The sequence below is a fragment of the Monodelphis domestica genome, chromosome 2 (assembly GCF_027887165.1).
Source record: "Monodelphis domestica isolate mMonDom1 chromosome 2, mMonDom1.pri, whole genome shotgun sequence".
Taxonomy (NCBI): Eukaryota; Metazoa; Chordata; class Mammalia; order Didelphimorphia; family Didelphidae; genus Monodelphis; species Monodelphis domestica.
The window spans coordinates 282,180,011-282,202,813 of NC_077228.1; the positions used below are offsets into that span (position 1 = coordinate 282,180,011).

Here is a 22,803-nt window from a genome sequence, read left to right on the forward strand (position 1 = left end):
GCTTCAACATCTCCAATGGCATGAAACAAGGCTGTGTCCTCACTCTGATATTATTCAACCTATTTTTCACCCAAGTATTACAACATGCTGTGATGGATCTAGACCTGGGCGTCTACATCAAATACTGACTGGATGGCTCACTATTCGACCTTAGCCGCCTGACTGCAAAAACAAAGACAACAGAGAGACTCATCCTGGAAGCTCTCTTTGCAGATGACTGTGCTCTCATGGCCCACCAAGAAAGTCATCTCCAAACCATTGTGGACAGGTTCTCCACTGCAACAAAACTGTTTGGCCTGACCATCAGCCTCAGCAAAACAGAGGTGCTGTTCCAACCTGCACCAGGGAGGCCAACTAACCAGCCGTGCATTACAATCGATGGCACACAGCTTTCTAACGTCAAAACTTTCAAATATCTGGCAGCACCATTGCCAAGGATGGGTCCCTAGACCATAAGATTAATGCCAGGATCCAAAAGGTCAGCCAGGCACTCGGGGGGCTGCACTGCAAAGTCCTCCAACACAGAAGTGTAAGCACTGCGACGAAGCTCAAAGTGTATGATGCAGTGGCCCTTAGCTCGCTCCTGTACTGTTGTGAGACATGGACACTGTACCAGAAGCACATGAAGCAGTTGGAGCAATTCCACCAACGCTCCCTCCAGTCAATCATGAGGATCCAATGGCAGGACCAAATCATCAACCAGGAAGTCGTCGACAGAGCCAACTCCACCAGCATCGAAGTCATGGTCCTCAAAACCCAGCTACGATGGTCTGGACACATCATCCGCATGGACCCACAGCGAATACCAAGCCAGGTATTCTATGGTGAACTGTCAGCTGGACTCAGGAAACAAGGTCGACCAAAGAAAAGATTCAAGGATCAGCTAAAGTCAAACCTGAAGTGGGCTGGCATTACACCAAAGCAATTAGAACTCGCTGCCTCTGACAGAAGCAGCTGGCGAACCCACATTCACCATGCCGCCGCCACCTTTGAAAAAGAGCGACATCAACGTCTTGCCGCTGCGCGTGAATGCCGACACCAGGCCACAACCGCACCTCCCGTAACAACTGGCATCCCATGCCCCATGTGCCACAAACTCTGTGCCTCAGCCTTTGGACTCCAAAGACACATGAGGGTACACCATAGATGAAACTGCACAAAGACAATAGTCATTCTCGATCACCGAGAGACTACCACTACTCCTTTTCTCCTGTTAGCTCAATTTTCACTAAAGTTTAATCCCTTGACCTAAGCCTTTAATCTCATTCACTATCATGTCCTCCAAGACCTTCATCTAGCAAGTGTCCCCTCTTTCTTATGTTTCTTTTTTTTTTAATATTTATTTGTGTGTGTGTGTGTGTTGCTAAGCATCAGTTCCAAAACAGAAGAGTGATAATTCCCAGACAATTGGGATTAAGTGACTTGCCCAGGGTCACATGGCTAGGAAATGTCTGAGGTCAAATTTGAACCCGGTACCTTCTGTCTCCAGGTCTCCTCTCTATCCACTGAGCCACTGAGCTACCTAGCTGCCCCTTTCTTGTGTATTTTTGGTCTTACCTTTAAAGGCTAGGTAACTCAGAGCTATGCCCAAAGTCAGGAAGATCTGAGTTCAAATATCAACTCAGACACTATCTGTGTGATCCTGGAAAAGACAATCAACATCTATTTTATTCAGTTTCCCCATCTGTAAAAAGGGAATAATCCCAAGGTGGTTGTGAAAATCAAATGAAATAATAAAGTTCTTAGCAGACTCCTTGGCACATAGTAAACACTACAGAATTATCAGCTATTATTATTTCCTTTGCCATTGGCTCCTTCTCCATGGTGACAGAGGCTGGAACTAAAAAAAAGTGCCAGGCTGAAGAGTGTGTGAAATTGATTACCTCAATGGGGGAGGGGCCCCAAAGGGATTGGAATCTTGAGGAGGAGAAGACTCTGGCTAGGAGAGGAGTTGGTCTCAGTCTTGAGAAGTCGAAGGGAGAGGGTAAAAACAAAGACTTTCTCCTGAGGGTTACCCACTTTTCCTGCTGGTGACTGGAAATCTTTCCCCCAACACTTCCCAATTGAAGGGACTTTCTGAAGAGAAACTTGAGCAGACTACCTCAGCTCCTGTTGCCCAGGGATAAGTCAACTTGACTTTCTCTCAGGGGACTCAGGTTGCCAAGTGTGAGATTTAAAATGGTTGAGGTCTTAAACTGTAGTAATTAAAATAGTGGAAGATATAAATCGTGATAGATATAAGAGAGGGTGAGTAAATTTGACCACAGAAATATGTTTCACTACAGTTTCTTGGGTTTAAAAATCAAATATAAGGTGGTCGCCAGGGAAATATTCCCAATTATTCAAATACCCAAGTCAATTGGGTTTTATAGAGATTTTAATTAACAATACAATTAGTAATCAAAGAAAGAGAGAGAGAGAGTAAGAAAGGAATAAGTATGAAGGGCCTCAAGCCAATATAGCCTAGACCTGAGCCTTAAGAGAGAAATCAGTCAGTTTTTTTTAACACTCACCACAAGGTCTGACTAAACAAGGATTTTAGTAACACCAGGCCGGCGTCCTTCCTCAAAGAGTCTTCCAGCCAGAGATTGTTTCAAAGGGCCTCTCTCAAGAGCCTCCAGAGCTCCTACCCCAGAGGAACAGAGCCCCTCAGAGGAGCTCCTCAAGGAACTCTCCTTCAGAATGAGAGTCAGAAATCGAGATCCTCAGAATGAGTCTTCTCAAAAATGAGCTCCTTCAGAAAAAGATCCAGCTCTTCTCTGAGCTCTTATTTTTAAGGGCAAAATCTCCTATGTCACCTCCCCTAAGTCCTTACATCTACCAATCACTGTAGATGTTTCTAAAGGACCGCCCATTTTTAGTCCACACCTAAGAAGGTGTGGATTTTTGAGTAATTCACACCAAGAAAGCTCTGAGTAAGTTTTCCAGTTCTTTGTTCCTTGTAAATTCACAAGTTGCTTGACCTTTATAGATACTTAGCTTAAGAAAAGTATGGGTTTAAGTACTTTTCATTGTTCAGAAAAGAGTTTACAACTTTATCTTCCCCTAGGGCAGACCCAAGTAGGTAAAGTAGAATTCTCACATTCCTGCTTTAAGTAGAGTTCACTGCCCAAATGGGGAATGGTCTTAATCCAATCTTATAAAGTAGGGTCTGGGAAATTTTAAGGTTTACACAAGGCCTGAGTTCCCCCCAAACTCAAGGAGGGAGGGGAAAATGTTTAGATAGAGACAGGAACCCCCTTTCCCCACTTTACTTTTCCCATTCTTCCCTGCCCATTATTCCTTTTGTATTACCTGATTGAGTTGACATTGAAAGTTATCTGTTCCCCAAGCTAAGTGTGAGTGAATAGATCAAGGGGAGACTCTTTGGTCTAGAGTAGTGGAGAGGAAACAAGAGGGACAAGAGCGAATTGGGGAGAGCAGCTTTAGCTAAGTAGGGAAGACAGAAGAGGGAAAATCTTCAAATTCCCTCTCTGAGCCAACCCTAAAAATCAGCTGTCTCTGAGCCCCACTTTGAGAAGGGGGTTCTTCTCTCTTTCCCCCCTCCCTATACTGAAAGACTGAAACCAGTTGAGTACCAATTAACCTCTTTTATAATACACCATCAAGATGTCTAGCTCTCAGGGAGCAGCTGGGTAACTCAGTGGATTGAGAGCCAGACCTAGAGACAGGAGGTCTGTCCTCAGACATTTTCTAGCTGTGTGACCCTGGGCAAGTCACTTAACCCCCTTTGTCTATCCCTAACTGTTCTTCTGCCTTGGAACCAATACACTGGATTGATTCTAAGATGCAAGGGAAGGGTTTTAAGGGGGGGGGATGTCTAAATGTCCCTTAATTAATTTAATTCAATTCAACCAACTTAGAGCAAACCAAAATAACCACCTCTGACCCCAGGAAAATTTAAAGGTTTACAATTTAAAAAAAAGAAAAAGACTGCTCCTGTCCTCTCTCTTTTCTTTCCTTCACTGTTCTTCTTCTCAATTAAGTTCTCTCTATCCAATGTTTCCAGTCCCTAAACATCTACTTTCTGCTCAATGTCTTTGTAAGAGGGATGTTTCTGACACTCCCAACCCCAATTAACTATCACTAAGAAGATGCTCTGTGCCCTGATACCTTTGTCAGGCAAAACCATCAGTTTTGTTGCATGACACAATCAATCAATCAAAAGTATAAAATAGGGTTGAACATTTCCTAGATGCCACTCTTAAATCTATCAATCAAAGGCATGAACTAGGTAGGAACAACCTAGTTCATCATGTTAAGAAGGGATCCATATGACAAAATGTTGAAAGAAATACTGTTTGAAAAAATAACCCACAATTTTGAACAATGATACCTGTAAAACCCAGTGAAATTGCTCATCAGCTCAGGGAAGGGGGAGGGAAAAGGGAAAAAGGAATGAACATGAATCATGGAAGCATGGAAAAATATTCTTAATTAATTTAAAAAATAAATCATTGCCTCGTAAAAAAAATAAATAAATAACCCATACACACCTGGGGTTAGGCATAGAAGAAGAGATTCCAGCAGCGGCAACTCCAACTGCTTTGGAAGAGCTCTAAGAAGGCAGACCCCCTCGGGGCAAAAAGGAGAGAGAAGGGAGAAAGTCCAGAGGATACAGTATACTGCCCTCCTACTCTTATCCATTGAATAGTTCTTTGGAGAGAGTGTACCAATAACAAACCGTGTATCCATCTAAGAGTTGAGAGAGGACAGACTAGAAACAGAAAGTAAAGTGCAGCTCCAAGATTCTACAAAGGGCATTCTATCTTCAGGTCCCAGCAAGGAATTACATGCATCTAAGTAGTATTTCATGAGGGCATATAAGCTTGAACCCACTTTCCCCTGAACTCTATGTACTTTCTAGTTTGGTGAAATATTGTCATTTGGTTCCTAAATACCCTCTCAGTAAAATATCCCTTAAAAAAAACTAATTGAAAAAAAGACACTCAAATAAATAAATAAACTAATTGATTTATCCGTTAATCCACAGTAGAGAGATATTTACTGGTAATGACATTGTGAAGCACACTGGTGTTTTATGAGTGATAGTACTAGAAAACTACCTCCAACCTTTCAAAGTTACCCTATGAGGGGAGATATAGTCAACCACCCTCTGCCAGGGTTGGTGGGAGTTGGGATAGGAAGCTCAGAGGGGGCACTTTGCTTTCCTGAAACCACTAGATCTGAAACCTCTCTGTAATTGCCAAGTCCTATTTTTCAGGTCTCATCATTCTCAGCTTCTGCAGCTTTGGACCCTGTTCGGCACCCTTTCCTCCTCTTTCTTCTCCTTGTATTGAATTCTCCTTGTTCCTTATCAATCTCCTTCCCTGGCTTCTTTCTCTTCCCTCAATCTGGGTTTTAGCAATCTAATCTACTACCATAGTTTCAACTACTACTTTCATGCTGATGATCTCTAGTCCTAATCAGAGACACCTGTGGCTAGAGCACTGGGCCTGGAGTCAGACTTACCTAAATTTAAATCCAGTCTCAAATACTAACGGTATGACCCTGGGCAAGTCATTTAGCCCTGCCTCAGGGTCCCTCAATTATAAAATGGGGATAATATTTGCCTAAACCATGGGGTTGTTTTAAGTACTAAATATTTGTAAAGACCTTAGCACAGTGTCTGCATATGTCAGGTACTTAAACATTGTTTCTTTCCTTCCTTCTTGACCTCTCCTTACCTCCAGACTAACATCTTCAAACTGCCTATGGGATATTTTCCCCTTGGATATCCCAATGCCATTTCCTCACACTCTACATGTCCAAAAATCCTTATCTTTCCCCCTAAACCAGTTTTTCCTTCTGCTATTATTATTTATGCCCTTGGCATTATTTACTCTGCCTCGCATCTTGGTCACCTCCAAACTAATTTTGACTCTTACCTCTCATATCCAATTAAATCCCAAAGCCTGCCGCTTCTACCTCTGTACTCTTTCTTACATTTTTTCCCTCCTCTCTGTTCCCACTAAAACCAGCCCATCATAGGTTCCCAGAATCACCTCTGTTTAGGTGCTCCCACCTTCCTCCTCTCGTCTGATTAGTCTCCAGAATAATCTTTCCAAGTCATTGATGTGGCCATGCCACTCATCTGATCAAAAATCTTCACTAGTTTCCCAGTGTCTACTGACCTCAGGAGGATTGCATTTCTTCCCCTAATGCCCTGTGTTCCTTCTGGCTGGCATTCAAATGCCCTCTGCAACCTTGCACTAACCTAATTTTAGATTTATCATGTTATCACATGAGATCATTCTTGTAAAATTCTTTGCAAACCTTAAAGCACTATATAAATGCTAATTATTATTCCCCACCAGCAACAAGACCAGACTACTTTCTGCTCCCTAAACATGTACTGTACTTCCCTCTATTTTTTGCTCATTTTGTTCTCTATGCATTATATTCTTCCTCCCTCTACTTTTTGCTATTGTTTTCCTACCTGTCCTTTCAGACCTGGCTCAAATGCTACCTCCTCTAGAAGGAGTTGCCTGATCCCCTCTTGGTTTGTAGCAAGTTTCCCCCTTGGGCCTCATATTGCACCATTTTGAAACTTTCAAATGCACTTAGATTTACTCAATTGCCTTGTTGTGGGGGTAGGAAGTGGAGGATGAATGACTATGCCAGCAGAGTTTTAATTTTAAGTCTTGGAAAATATTAGCAAGATGGAAAAGCTTCTAGGCTGGGATCCAGTGTCTCATCTAAGAAACCATCTAAGTTTAGAAAGACTCACCAACAGGTTGGCTGTGGATAATAAATTGGAGTGGGAGAGGCACAGTAACTCTCAAAGATCACCTATTCAGTCCTAGAGGGGTTGTGATGTATGTGATTGGAAAGAGCACCCACACTAACAAAATCACAGATACTTTAGTTGGGGAGAGAGTAATGCAATTATATCATGTATATTGTGGTTATTTGTATATGTTATGCTCTATCTCAACTGAAAGCTCAATGGGGATAGAGAAGTCATATAATTTTAAACTTTGTATTGTTGTGGGGGGCTTGAGGTGAACCCCTGGGGTTTGGGAAGGGTGCCTTTTGGAAGAGTGCAAGACTCTGAAACTTAGCTTAAAAATAAAAAGAGAAATTTCTTAATTTAGAAGGTAATATTGAATCTGGCCAGGAGGACAGCATGGATGGAAGACTGCCTCCTAGGTGGAACAACATAGATGGAAAGCTATTCCCAGATGACATCAATTCTGGGATCTTTATATTCTTTACAACAGTGAAGCCATGACCTCATGCCACAGTGAAGATGTGACTCAAGTGGTATGCACTGAGGCATGGGGGGAAGGGGGAATGGAGGATAGGGATAGCAGGGGTAAGTTTGCTTGAAGACATGGGAAGGGTGACCCTCATAGTTTAGAGGACAGATGGATGTCTGAGATACTTGATGGTATCAAGTGTAAACCTTAAAATTCCTTAGACTTGTGAATGTTGGAAATTTCACCATTGGAAAGTTTCATACTTGGAAAAAATTTCCTACTGATAGTAAGAACTCTATTGGAATGTGAACCCCTTTGGCATGGGAGGATCCTTCTCCTCCCTACTTGGGACTGCTTTAGGACAGAAACCTTTTGCTGAACAATGGAAAGGGCTTTGACCTATGCTTAAGCATAGAACAGGAAGTTCTTTGAGTCATGATTGATTTTAGAATTGATACAATAGAGATACTTGGAATGACAGAACCAGGTCTTGGAACTTACAATCTCCACCCTACTCAGAGTAACAGGATTTAGGAAGGGCTGAAGCCAAGATCAAGATTTAATTATTTGAGAATATGACCTTCAACAGACATGTGCAAAGGGGGGCAGACCTCTGGGAGGTCCTGGGTTATGCTAGAGCCACCATTGGCACAGGGGAGACATCGACAGTGATTGGTAGATGTGAGAACTGAGGGGGGAACTTAGATGGTTCCTTAAAGATAGCGGGGTCTGAGGGGAAGGAGGAGGAGGTTTTGCTCTGAGCGAGGTGGCTCTGAAGGAGGACTGAGGAGGTTGCTCTGTGGGAGGACCAGGAGAGAAGGCTGGCTCTGAAGGAGGAGAATTCTCTGGAAACATTTCTTAAAAGGAGGCTCTCTTGAAGGTGGAGCCTGAGGTTGGCATGAGAAGCCTTACCTAGAGAGATCTTGGGTGAGTGATAAAACCAACTGACTGATTTATTCATTCTTATTCCTTTCTTACTTTCTCTCTTTTTCTATTGATTAATCGGTGTATTATAAATTAAATTTCTCTATAAAACCCAGTTGGCTTGGGCATATTCATAAATTGGGAATATATTCCCTGGCGACCATCTTATATTTATATAAACCCAAGACACAGTAGAAAACATATTTCAGCGGTCATAATTGTTATATATTTCCCTTGCTCCCAAAACATTTTAATTATCACACAAGGAAGTGTATCTCTCTGTCTATCTCAAATGTAAAGGATGATCCAAGGAGGATAATTCTCTCAGGGTCTTATAGGAGTCATCTGATGTTTTGGGTTAGGAGTCACAAGGATGTAAGGGAGCAACGGAATTTATCTGCTTACAGTTTGCCTGAAACACTTCTATAATTTGGGGGGTGGGGTACAATGCCCATGCCAGTATCTCCCCCACTATCTATCACAGTGATCTGAATATAGAAGATAGCCACTTAAAATTTTGGATGAAGTTTCAATATCCTTCACCATTAGATTCCAACCTAACTTTAAAACTAATGCACAACTATTCATCTTCCAAAAATTTCCACTCCAACCAAATGGTTTATTTACTGTCCTCCAATGTGGCATGGAAGTTCTACCTCTATTCATCTGTTCATGTTACCCTCATCAGGAATGCCCAGGCTCATCCCTTTTAATTGTGCTCCTCTCAGTCCCCTAAACTGCTTATTTCTTCCCTTATCCTTTGTAACTTCCATGCTCCTTCAAATATCATCTCATCTGAATTCTCTTTTAAAATCTGCCCAGCCCCTAGTGATCCTATCCATAGCACTTCCTGGGAACTTAGAAGGCCACTTTAAAGGTGTGCTAGCAATCTTCTGCTCTTGACCAGGCTGCAAACTCCTTGAGAGCAGGGACTGTATAGTGTAGTTCTCACAAAGTGCTTTACACATAGTGTATGCTCCATAAATAATTGATTGATCAAGTGTGAGAGGAGAGGAAATAGGGAGGTGTCATTAAATGTGGGCCCATTAATAGAGGAAGTCAGAGAAGGGTCTAAGTGGGGGAAATTTCTCTTTATGAGAACAAGATCAGAAAGTACGTAATAACTCTGAAAAGGGATGACGAATGGAGATAGAAGGTGTCAAGATCAAAAACATGCCCTGATAGTTATTTTGGGAATCATAAAATCTATAGTATTATTACTTTGAATGAACTAAGAATCAATGTTCAATGTTGGGCTAATGTTCAGCATTAACCAATGTGGCTAAAATGCAATATTCACCATCCTGAAACACCCACTTGATGTATGAACCCAGCTTAGATTTCCTAATTAGCTTGGCAAATTAGCCTATTCAGCACTCTTTAGCTATTGATATTAACCTCTTTTTGAAAATGATGCACCACAGTTGCAGGAAAAGAAAAAAAAGAAAGAAATTGGGAGACTAAAGAAGGAAAATTGACAAAGATCAGAAAATATCTTGTTTTATTATTTTAAAGAGGACAACATGCCATTCAATACCTTGGAGAAATGTCTATTGACGGAATACACAATGCACACAATAGGTGTTCAGTCAACATCTGTTGAATAAATGAATACACCTGAATAAAGCAGTGTAGATGATAAATGGGGATGAATGGAAAATAAATAGAAGACTTAGAAAAGGTTTTGGCAGCCATTCTGAGGGATGAACATATAGGGGAATTCAATGGCCACCATTTAGTTAGGAAAGACAGCATAGGTGTGTAATATTTTATAGGCATTCATAAAGGTTACTGATATTTAGAAGGGAGCAACTTATACTGTCACATACAGCATAGATCAGGGAATGGCAATTCTAAATTCATAGTCTCAGCACATCATTGGGGACCTCAGGAGGGGCAAACTACTTTGTCTCCTCCTCCTGTCTGACTCTGATGTTATAGACTTTGCCCAGCTGGCTAGGTTTCTGGAAATTACTGTGGATGTCAGATTACTGAAGGGGGAGGGGTAGAAAGCTGGGAAATACAGTAATTATCTGATTCCTTGACTCTAAAGTCTCTAACCCCTTAAGTCCTCATCCTGACAGCCTCAAAGCCAGCCAGAAAAAGGCTTAAGTTCATATGCTGAATAGATATGATATGTTTGTGTTCCAGAGTCCAGGTTAGATAAGAAAGGAAAGGGGAAAGGAGCATTTATTAAATGTTCTAAAAGGCACATTTATTAATTTTTTTTTACTTTAAGGGACCATAGAGGTGATCTAACCCAATCCTATTGTCAACTTGGAAAAACATGGAACTACTAAAGTAGTCAGAAAAAAACCAAGTCTTTAATCAGGAAAGAGATAGTTCCAATAATCCGCCGCTATTACAGAGCCAAAAGCCAAAACTACACAGAAACCCTTGGGCTCCAGAGACAGTAGAGTACCAGATCTTGAAGGTTCTGGCAAGTTAGAATCTATAGAGGATCTATAGAGGATCTCTACATGTCTTTTACGTCATCAAATTGGCAATTTTCTTTTGGACATAGAAGCTAGTAAAGTATGGAACTGGTGACAGGGTGCCTATAAGAGATATATTACACAATCCTAACATTTTAGAACTCTAGGAAGATCAAAGAGTTAGTCCAACTTTCTATGCTCCTGCTAGAGACCATACCTGGGAAACCATGGTTTTCCTCTATGATATTTCTGCCCTAGGTGGTGCAGTGCTTGGAGCACTGGGCTTAGAATCAAGAGAACTCATCTTCATGAATTCGAATCTAGCCTCAGACACTTCCTAGCTCTGTAATCCTTAGTATGTCACTTAACCTATTTGCCTCAGTTCCTCATCTGTAAAAATGAACTGGAGAAAGAAACTGCAAACCACTCCAGTATCTTTGCCATGAAAACTCTAAATGGGGTCACAAAGAGAAGGACACAACTGAAATGACAGAACATCAACAACTTCTGCCCCAGGACTCGGAAATCCTAATTTGTGATTTCTTCTACTGAACTACTTCAAGATAGTCCCCCTTGCCATGCTTCATTTGACTCTCCATTCTTTGTCCACCTCCTCAGTCTTGCTCCAAGTGTGGGTTCTTCCTCATACTTTCCCCTCTCCCTCTCCCCTACCTACCTTTTGGGTTATTGCCAGGATTAAATTTGATATTATTTATGGAGTCTTAAAAATTAAAATTAAAAACTTAAAATGCTAGGCAAATACTACCTATTATTTCCCTCTTTACCAGTAACAATAATAATAAATCTGTGATATTATCACTCCAGTTTTAGAATTATTGTGGACAAAACGAGACTAAGGGACTTGGCCACAATCCACAATTCTAATTATCTATATGATTTGGGGAAAGTAAGATTCTTTCTCTAGTACCAGATTCCCTTCAATTTTTCCTATCTGTAAAATGAATCATTGATGAAGCATTTATTAAAATTTTACTCTGTACCAAGTACTAGGGTTATGGCATATAAAACCAAAGACAGTCTCTGCCTTCAAGGGCCTTAAATTCTAGAAATTAGAATTGGAGGGGAAGCTGGATGGATCTAAACAGCCATGCCTGGAGACAGGAGATTCTGGGTTCAAATGTGGCCTCATTTTCAAAGCAATGTGACCCTGGGCAAGTCACTTAACCCTCATTGCCTAACCTTTACCACTCTTCTACTTTAGTACCAATACATAGTATTGATTCTATGTCAGTAGGTAAAGGTTAAACAAAAAGCAGATCCCAGAGGATCTATTCAGTGACCCTAGCAGATCATGAAAGGATAATTTGATTCAGGAAACTGGGAAAACACTGATAGAAATGCCTTGACTGGCTAGGAGAATTGAAGTACTGATAGGCAGGAGAAAGAGAGGGATGGAGCCTTAGCCCCGAGCATCCCTGGAGGGTGGTTTGTGTTATTCTTTTTTTTTAGTCATCACCTCTTCTTCCCTGCCTTCCTTTCTGTGTTTACATCACCTTTATTTCCCCTCTCCTCTCATCCACTCAGAAAGGAGAGAGAGAGAGAGAAAGAGAGAGAGAGAGAGAGAGAAGAAAGAAGAGAGGAAGGAAGGAAGGAAGGAAGGAAGGAAGGAAGGAAGGAAGGAAGGAAGGAAGGAAGGAAGGAAGGAAGGAAGGAAGGAAGGAAGGAAGGAAGGAAGGAAGGAAGGAAGGAAGGAAGGAAGGAAGGAAGGAAGGAAGAGAAATTGATTTTTCTTGAAGAACATCAACTGAGTAACAATGAATTTTTATATTTCCAATTCTGCTCCACCTAAGATAAAAATACTCACACCTAAATTGATCTATCTAACAAAATGTAACCCAAACACCTTGGTGAACTAAAAGTCTCTAAAGGACCATCTTGTGGTCTCTTAGGACTCTTAATTGGCTGAGAGAGAAGTGGAAAGAGCATAAAGGGCAAACTCTGAATGATGATTAAGGGAATCCCAGACCCTAAACCTGTGGGAAGGAGATTGCATCCCCAAATAATCTTTGATTCTTAGCCCCTATGTCCTCAGAAACTGCTAAAAGCTAACTATTCTAGTGTGATGGTTTCATCCAGTTGAGCTGAGACCCTACATTCTGTCATCTAATCTACAGGCTTCCCCTTCCTGTTTTACTGTTTGTTTTGATAAATATGTTTACTCCATATGCATGATTAACTTTTGTGTAAAAAATTAGGTGGGAAGGAGAAGTTAAGCCTGCTGAGATTACTTTAACTGTTACCTTCCAGGTCTGAGTAGAACTACTTCCTCCTTGGAATAATGAAAGAAGATGATTTTTATTCTGTCTCTTCCTCACTCCTGTCCCCCCAAAAAAGAATATTACCCACACAAATATCTAATATGTAATGACTTGATATGATTACAGCCACAACTGATCTCCTAATCCCAACAAAGGTGGCATTCTAATCTCCCCAAGACTTGGATGTAGAACATTCTACTTTTATCTATATATTTGTTACATGTGAGCCATTCAACCCTACTTTACACAGTCCCAATTTGTTATGAAAATACAAGTATTTGCAAGGAAACACCATTTTATTATGTTCAAGTACAAAGGAGAGCTAACCTATTTGGTGCCAAATAGATGTTGCCTGTCCTTGGCCAACTCAGTACCCATTCAGGCCATAAGAATTGCCAGTACCATGTTGGACTCATTCCATAGCCAGCTTACCCTTTCTCCTTACCCCCTTTTAAGCCAGCTTAAAGGTATAATCAAATCTCTTACCCATTCCTCTATTTAAAATAACCTTTAAGGAACTTTGACACACAAACAGTGCTTGCTGGGAATTTCAGAGAGAGAAAAATTGAGACAGAGATAGACACAGATTAGGAAGAAGAAACACAGAGGAGAACAATTCTAAATCTATAATGTAGTGATAAAGGGATTAGAGATGACCCTGAAGCTCTTTTCAGTTTCTAACATTCTCATCCTTATAAAGAATGAAGGTAGAAGAAAAAGAAATTGAAGGCATCAAAATAGGCAAGGAGGAGACCAAATTATCACTCTTTGCAGATGACATGATGGTCTACTTAAAGAATCCTAGAGACTCAACCAAAAAGCTAATTGAAATAATCAACAACTTTAGCAAAGTTGCAGGATACAAAATAAACCCACATAAGTCATCAGCATTTCTATATAATTCCAACACAGCTCAGCAGCAAGAACTAGAAAGAGAAATCCCATTCAAAATTACCCAAGACAAAATAAAATACTTAGGAATCTATCTCCCGAGACAAACACAGGATCTATATGAACACAACTACAAAACACTTTCCACACAACTAAAACTAGACTTGAACAATTGGAAGAACATTAACTGCTCATGGGTAGGACGAGCCAATATAATAAAAATGACCATCTTACCCAAACTCATCTATCTATTTAGTGCCATACCCATGGAACTTCCAAAAATTTTTTTTACTGATTTAGAAAAAAACATAACAAAGTTCATTTGGAAGAACAAAAGATCAAGGATACCCAGGGAATTAATGAAAAAAAATACAAAGGAAGGGGGTCTTGCAGTCCCAGATCTCAGACTATATTATAAAGCAGCGGTCATCAAAACAATTTGGTACTGGCTAAGAGACAGAAAGGAGGATCAGTGGAATAGACTGGGGGCAAGCAACCTCAGCAAGACAGTATATGACAAACCCAAAGATCCCAGCTTTTGGGACAAAAATCCACTATTTCATAAAAACTGTTGGGAAAATTGGAGGACAGTGTGGGAAAGATTAGGCTTAGATCAACACCTCACACCCTACACCAAGATAAATTCAAAATGGATGAATGACTTGAACATAAAGAAGGAAACTATAAGAAAATTAGGCGAACACAGAATAGTATACATGTCAGACCTTTGGGAAGGGAAATACTTCAAAACCAAGCAAGAATTAGAAAGAATTACAAAATGCAAAATAAATAATCTGGATTACATCAAATTAAAAAGTTTTTGTACAAACAAAACCAATGTAACCAAAATCAGAAGGGTAGCAACAAATTGGGAAACAATCTTCATAAAAACCTCTGACAAGGGTTTAATTACTAAAATTTATAAAGAACTAAATCAATTGTACAAAAAATCAAGCCATTCTCCAATTGACAAATGGGCAAGGGACATGAACAGGCAATTCTCAGCCAAAGAAATCAAAACTATTAATAAGCACATGAAAAAGTGCTCTACATCTCTTATAATCAGAGAGATGCAAATCAAAACAACTCTGAGGTATCATCTCACACCTAGCAGATTGGCTAACATGACAGCTATGCAAAGTAATGAATGCTGGAGGGGATGTGGCAAAGTGGGGACATTAATTCATTGCTGGTGGAGCTGTGAATTGATCCAACCATTCTGGAGGGCAATTTGGAACTATGTCCAAAGGGCGATAAAAGACTGTCTGCCCTTTGATCCAGCCATAGCACTGCTGGGCTTGTACCCCAAAGAGATAATGGACAAAAAGACTTGTACAAAAATATTCATAGCTGCGCTCTTTGTGGTGGCCAAAAATTGGAAAATGAGGGGATGCCCCTCAATTGGGGAATGGCTGAACAAATTGTGGTATATGTTGGTGATGGAATACTATTGTGCTAAAAGGAATAATAAAGTGGAGAAGTTCCATGGAGACTGGAACAACCTCCAGGAAGTAATGCAGAGCGAGAGGAGCAGAACCAGGAAAACATTGTACACAGAGACTGATACATTGTGGTACAATCGAAGGTGATGGACTTCTCCATTAGTATCAATGCAATCCCTGAACAATCTGCAGGGATCTAAAAAAAAAATACTACCCACAAGCAGAGGATAAACTGTGGGAATAAAAACATCGCTGAAAAGCAACTGCTTGACTACAGGGTTGGAGGAGATAAGACTGAGGAGAGACTCTAAATGAACACTATAATGCAAACTCCAACAACAGGGAAATGGGTTCGAGTCAAGAACACATGTGATAACCAGTGGAATCATGCGTCGGCTATGGGAGAGGGAAAGGCGGGGGGGGGGGGGGGGGGGGGGGAGGGGAGGAAAAGAAAACGATCTTTGTTTCCAGTGAATAATGTATGAAAACGACCAAATAAAATAATATTAAAACTAAAAAAAAAAAAAGAATGAAGGTATACAAAGACAGACTAGAAAAGGTGGGCAGGCAAGTGAGGACTGTGTTGTATCTGCTCCTGTCTCCCCTTCCTTCACTTTCACTAATCAGCCTGGTCTTCTCTACACTGACCCAAACATCAGACTCATTCCTGTCCCCAAACCTTTTGCCATGTTTTTCTGATCAAACTAGAATTCCCTCTGCCCTTTCTCCACTGGTTTTCATGCTACCCCCATCCCTTTTCAAGGTCTGGCTCAAGACCCACCTCCTCCAAGAAGTCTTCCTGGACCACTTACCCCCACACTAACTCTGTTCTCTGAACTCAGAGTGTTAATTGTCTGCACTTCTAGTGTTTGCTGTGGTTTCAGTCCTATTCATCTTACCGCCTCTATTGGAATCATGAATTCCAGAAGGGCACAGACTCAGTTTTCTATTTTATCATGTTCTCCTACAATGCCTGGCCCAGTGTTGGACAAATAATAAATACTGAAGAAATGCTATTGATGGTAGCCTGGGCAAGTCCTGTAAAATGTCCGGATCTTGCTTTTCTCATGTGTAAAATTAGGGAATAGGATGAGGTGATCTCTAAGGTGCTTTCCTCCCCCAGTAGTCCAAGAGCTGATGAGGCTTGGAGGATTCCAACCAGGCTTCCATTGTCTTCGAGACTCCTGTGCACCCTGTTGCTGATGAGGAGATGAGGTCTGCAGAGAAGCTGGCCAAGCCAGAAAGATCTTCATGCCCCAGTTGTTTAGACCGTTGTTGCTAGACCCAGGACTGACCTGTTGGTAGTAGATGTCTCATTTGTTCCATTAAGTCCAAAGGAAAAATTTTCCCAATTTCCATCCTAAGTCCCTGGAGAAGGGGAGACTGGAAGCAGGATTCCTTCCCAAGCCTGGTCCAGCCTGCTGCGTGCTGCAGCTCCCCTGGCCTTGGGAAGGTGCTACAGCTCTGGCCTCAGCTCAAAGTTTCACATCCAGCTCCAGGCCTTCATTATCCCTGGTTTTGAGGGCCAGGACTGGAGTGCAACATGGTGTTGGAGATTGGCTCTGCTTGCCATCCAGGTAGACATAGATGGCTGAGGCGCAGTCCAGTCGCTCCATGGACGTCATGAGGTAGTGAAGCTCCTGGAGGCTCCCATTCTGCTCCTCAAACAACTCCAGGACAGCAGCTGCTGGACTTCGCTGGCAGGACAGGAACCTGTAGGGAGAGAACAGGAGTCAAGGCACACTGGGAGAGGTTTCAAGTCTTGACCCTAGTCCTTTGTTCTCCTTTCTGCACCCTCTCAGAGTAATGACTGTCTCACAGCTTTAAATTTCTTTTTTATTTTTTTAAAACCCTCACCTTTCATCTTAGAATAAATACTGTGCATTGGCTCTAAAGCAGAAGAATGGCAAGGGCTAGGCAATGGGATCAGGTGACTTGCCCAGGGTCACACAGCTAGGAAGTGTCTGAGGCCAAATTTGAACCCAGGACCTCCCATCTCTAAGCCTGGCTCTCATTTCACTAAACCACTCAGCTGTCCCTTAGCTTTAACTTTATACTGATGCTATAGTGGGAAGAGTGAGTGTACCCAGCCCTGGAGTCAGAGGATCAGAGTGCAAATCCTACCTCTAACACTACCTGTGTGATCCTAGGCAAGTCACTTAACCTTTCAAGGCCTCAGTTTCCTCTCTTGTAAAATGAAGGAGTCAGACTAGGTAGCTTCTGAATTTCTTTCTGGCTCTCAATAACTGCCAAATGCTGAGGAGAGGGCTGGATGTGGAATCCAAAAAGACTGGGTCTGAACTGTATCTTTGACTCTTACTAGTTGTGCGGGACCCTAAGCAAGTCTCTCTGTGAGCCTGTTTCCTCATCTGTGAAATAATGTCTCATAGGATTGTTCAGAGGCACAAATAGGATAACGTATATAAAGTGCTTTGAAAAATTAAAAGAGGTATAAACCTTTGGGTTGACTTTTTATTATTGTCATCTAATTCAATAAGCATCTATTAAGTTCCTCTTTTACCAGGCACTATGCTTTGTAGGAGGATTCAAAGATTATTTCTTTATATACATGCATGTGTGTGTACATACATGTGCATATGTGTATGTATACTCCTATAGGTATAGAGAGAGACCTATGTAGAAAGACTTCCAGACAATGGGGTAGACAGAGAGAAAGGCAAAGAGATAGAGAGATGGACAAAAAAGAGATAAAGCTAATAGATAGACAAAAAGATAGATGTAGATACAGATAAAGACAAAGATAGATAGATGGACAAAGAGAGAGCTGGAGAGATAGGTGATTAATAAAGAAATAGACAGACAAATAAAGAGATAGATAAAGAGATAGATTCATAGGTAGGTAGGTAAAGATGACTGACAGACAGACAGACAGACAGACAGACAGACAGACAGACAGACAGACAGACAGACAGATAGAACCTCCTGATTTCAAGGAACTTCTCTTCATCTTTACTGATCATCGTTATTTGGTACTTAGGCTCCCAGTCCTGACACTTCATCCTTTGAGGTAGTGTCACAGAGTGGAAGACAGTCTGGACTGGCAGTCAGAAGAACTGGTGCCTAGCCCAGAGTCTGCCCCTGAGTGGCTGTGTGATTTTGGATGGGTCATGTCGCTTCTCTGGTCCTTCTTTTCCCTCAATTTTCTATTCTGTAAAATGAAGGCATTGGACTAGAAAACCTCTAAAGGGCCTTCTAGATCCCAAATTCTATGGTTATAATAAATATCATAATAATAGCTAATATTTCTATAGCACTTTGCAAAGCACTTAATGAATTTATCTTAGTTGATCCTTGTAACTCATGGGGAGGTCAGTGCTATTGTCGATAGAATTTTACAAATGAGGAAGCTAAGGCACAGAATGTCTGACTTGAGTCCCTCAGCTGGGGGCAGGACTTGAATTCGGGTCTTCCTGAGTCTGAGCTGAATGCTATAACCACTGAACACTGATATACCCCTTGTATTCACCCCTTTTCCATTCCCACTACCACAAGATCGGTACAGATCCTCATCACCTCAGACGATCACAGGTTTAGAATTGAAAGACCATAAAAATCCCTCTAAACCAATCCTCTCACTTTATAGTTGAGGGAGCTGGGGTGCCAAGGTGGTGGTGGGGTACCTTTTCACAAGGTCACAAAGATACTCTCTGGGCTATTATAAAGGAATCCCTGCCTTCCAGTCCTCTCCCTCAATTCCTCTGAAAGAACCATTGGATAGATTACTAAATGGAGTCACTCCTGCTTAAGGATCCCCATTGGCTCCCTATTTTACTACTAAATCAAATCTTTTTTCTGGAATTCAAAAGCATACTTTGATCTCCAACTGTGCCTTAATGCTTTTTGCTGTTGTTGTTTCCTAGGACCCCTCAGAATGAACATTTCCCTTCTAGTCAGGCTGGACTCATCACTGTCCAAGCTCATTCCTACTTCAAAGCTTTTATTTATGCTATTTTAAAGCAATGGATTTTGAGTCAGAATTTAAACCCAGGTCTCCTCTATTTCAGACACTTATTAGCTTGTTTGCCACAGACCAGTTATTTAAATCTCTAAGACATTTAATTTCCCATTTGTAAAATGGGCAGCATATTATCCATAACATCCACATTACAGGGCTGCTCTGAGGATCTCTTAAGATAATGTATGGTTTAGGAATTTCTTTCATAAGGATGATATGAATATTATTAACCATGTTGAAGACTTCACTCAAACTCCAGTCATGCCTCCTCCAAGAAGCTCTCTCAAGCAGTTTGCAGTGTTCTCTTGCTTCTTTGACCTGCCAGTATGATTATAAATAGGCCCTTGTGACTTAGCATTTAATTCTCCCTATTTTTTAATAGAAATTTGAAATATCAAAGATGGAAGAGATGTTTCTGGGACCATGGATTATTTAAATGGGGTTTCTTGCTCAAAAATTGCCTCATTCTTAGAAAAGGATGAGCCTGGGACTCATTTCTCTCCCCAATGTAAGTTCCCAGAGGACAGAGCTTGTATCTTCTACATATATTTTCATAGACTAAAGCTAAATGGGACTTCAGAAGCCAAATAACCTAAACCTCTCACTTTATAGTTGAGAACATTAATACCATGGGAGGTTAAGCAATTGGCCCAAAGTCATATGTCAGAGGTGGAATTTAAACCCAGATCCCCTCACCCTAGAGTCAATATTCTTTCCTCTTAGCACATTGCTTCAAAGGTGCCTGGCCCAATGATGAATATGTTAGATGCCCAGGGTAGTTAAATGGCTCAGTAGATAGAGCCAGGACTGGAGTTGGGAGGGCCTGGGTTCAAATTTGGCTTCAGATGCTTCCTAGCTGTGTGACCCTGAGCTAGTCAATTAAGCACCATTGTTGAGCCCTCACCACTCTTCTGCTTGGAACTGATACAGATTCTAATGCAGAAGGTAAGGGTTTAAATGTGTGTGGGATGGGGTAGATGCTCAATATAGCTCTGGTGACTGGTTAATTGATTTTCCCATTGGAGGAATCAATGTAGGTAGCAGAGAGGAGGAAACACTAATGGCCAGCCAAGCCTCCAGGCAACATGCCTAGACTTAAAGTGTATTCCATTCTGCCCCAGCCTTCTTAATTCTCTGCTCCAGCAACTTTTACTATACCTGATCTTCATGCCACACAGTCCTAGGTGGGATGCCAGCCTGCGCCAGTCATTGCCTGTGATACTGCTTGGCTCCAATAGCATCTGCAGCTGCTCAAAGAGCTCTGGAGGCAACCTGAGGGAAAAGATATTAAATGATTAGAGGCTTAGAGGGTGGGGAAAATACTAGATCAAGTTGTTGACTCTTTCATTATTAGCATAGCATCTTTCCCCATCACTCCTGGGGAAGCTATAGGAACTGGCTCAAACAGGAGCCCCAAATTGGCATTCTAGATATTTCCCACCAATCTCCTGCCTCACCTGTTGCATGGGGCAGATCGGGAGACTGGAGGTGGCACCGCCCAGCTTTCCTCCTCTGATGCCTGGAACCTCAAGATCTCCATGTACTTGGTCTCCAAGCCCTGATTCAAGAGAGGAGTAGAAAACACAGGGAAATGGAGAATAGAGTTTAAAAGTCCCACTAAGAAAGTTCCTAAAGATAGACTCTGATGAAGTTCCCATACTAATCCTTTCCTTTTCCCAATTCTGGTGCCACTATGCCAAAAGAGACAAGCATTGCCTTCAGGCATCCCTAACCCTCTTTCCCTGTGCTCTCTTCTTCCTAGGAAAGTAGAGGGCATTTTGTAGCCCCTCTGAAAGCCAGATGGTCCTTAAATTTGATCATTGCCCCTAAAGGAGGTGAGAGGCAAAGACTGATTTGCAGGTTTCAAAATACCAAGGGAAAAATTAAGCGAGAACCAGAGGACATCAGCCTTGGGTAAGAGAACTCAAGCACCTTTTACACAGCTACCCTACTTCCCCAACACCATTCCCTATCTCAAGGTCCTAGGCTGAATTCTTAGGGAGATTCCTACCATCTTTGTTCCCCTTTCTCTTATTATTCCTATTTCTCCTCTTAGATCCAAATTAAACTCCTAGTGGAGGTCCTAAGCAATATTGGAATTTAGAGGTCCAAATCATTATACCTCATGAACTTAGACACCCCTCAAAAGTGAGCCTCTGAACTACAGCTTGTTTAGCTTGGCTTAAAATCTGGTCCTGTTTCCAGTCACCTCATATCTTCCAGTTACACACCTATTTTCTAATACCTACTATCACTTTGTCTCCCCAGTCTCTTCACACTCTTTATTCAGAAGAGAGATATCTTCTCTTTGACTTAAAAAGTCATCCTGGAAAAAGAAGTACAATCCTACTCTGGCTTGGCAGTGGTAATTAAATGGTTTCTAAACCCTTGCTGGTCTTCAGGGCTCATGGACAAGAAATCATTAAAGGACTTTATCTCCATTTGCTTAATTATGTTAATAAAACCATATTCATTCTGTTCTCTATTTCTCTAAATCCCTTAGTCCCTGAGGTTTCCCATTCCCTTTTCCCTGACAACACTATTTCCCTAGTACTCACATTTTGGAAGGTGTGCATAGTGACAATAATCTCATTGGTCAGTGCCATGTTATCTTTGTCCTCGTTGGTTCCTAAGGGAACAGAGGAATCAATAGGTGAGGAAATGGATAGGGCCAAAGTAGATGAATGGATAGTAGAAGACCCTATCTTCCTTTAGTCTTTCTCTGAATCTACCTAGGAAGGTACCCAGACACTGAAGAGCTTTTTCCAGGGATGTAAGAACTAAAGAATATGTGGATTTATCTATTTTCTGACTTCCAAATTCCTGTTCTATTTCCTGGCTGGTGCAGTTGGGACTTAGGGGCTTCCAAAAATTATGAAGAAGGGAAAGGGATGGGTTACCTGCTTTTTTTCTGAAGCAAAAGGAGCGGAAGGGGCACTTTCCATGCCAAATGTGGAGGTAGGGTACCATCTGGCAACTGCTGTCATCCACATTTTCCCAGCCTGGGTTTGAGGGATGCAGAGGAGAGCAGGTCACTCTGTGGGGAAGGGTCGAGATGGGAAGGAGGGCATGTGTGCCTTTATGCACACACACACACACACACACACACACTCCTCAACTACTATTTATAGCTCCTTTAATCCATTCATGCAAAGAGATTTTAAAAGGTCGAGGATTCCTAGTTCCTAACGACAACTCCATCCTTGCTTTGGAAAAGAATAGTCACATACATTCCACATACACACACACACACACACACACACACACACACACACACAGAGTCAGTTGACCCCCTATGTCCTTTTCAACCTGGCCCTTTCAAGTTCCAAAGTCAGGGGAAATAATGAGGGGGGGGGGGGACAGTAGCAGGAAGAAGTAGGCAAAATTCAGAAGTAACTAGGAAGAGAATTTGGTTGACTCTTCTGGAAATTATTACTTTCTTAGAGTCAGAAACATGTCCTAGAAATGAAGAGCATGAGAATTTCCAGTCAGGGGTAACCTTCATGCCCTAAGATTAAATCTCCTTATAGCAAACCTCTTTATTCCAGCCCTCCCCCTTTTAGTGAGGTGAGGGGGAGAATGTTGAAGATCAGGAGACAACATTTGCTCATCTCTCCTGATTTCTCCAGTACTTCTCCAGCGTCTATCCCTTTA

At 41.5% G+C, this 22,803-nt stretch overlaps 1 protein-coding gene across 1 annotated transcript in view; it reads right to left on the bottom strand.

Annotated features, from left to right (window-relative positions):
* Nucleotides 1-15,713: 15,713 nt before the first annotated feature.
* The window catches only part of UNC5CL (unc-5 family C-terminal like), a 41,148-nt gene continuing 34,058 nt past the window's right edge, over nt 15,714-22,803 (bottom strand). Inside the window, exons 5-9 of the mRNA XM_056818186.1 lie at nt 22,050-22,151; nt 21,708-21,778; nt 20,607-20,707; nt 20,308-20,421; nt 15,714-16,886 (exon numbers count right to left, since the gene is read on the bottom strand). Of these exons, the coding sequence (XP_056674164.1) occupies nt 16,649-16,886; nt 20,308-20,421; nt 20,607-20,707; nt 21,708-21,778; nt 22,050-22,151 (626 nt within the window). The 3' untranslated portion in view covers nt 15,714-16,648. The remainder of the gene's footprint in view (nt 16,887-20,307; nt 20,422-20,606; nt 20,708-21,707; nt 21,779-22,049; nt 22,152-22,803) is intronic.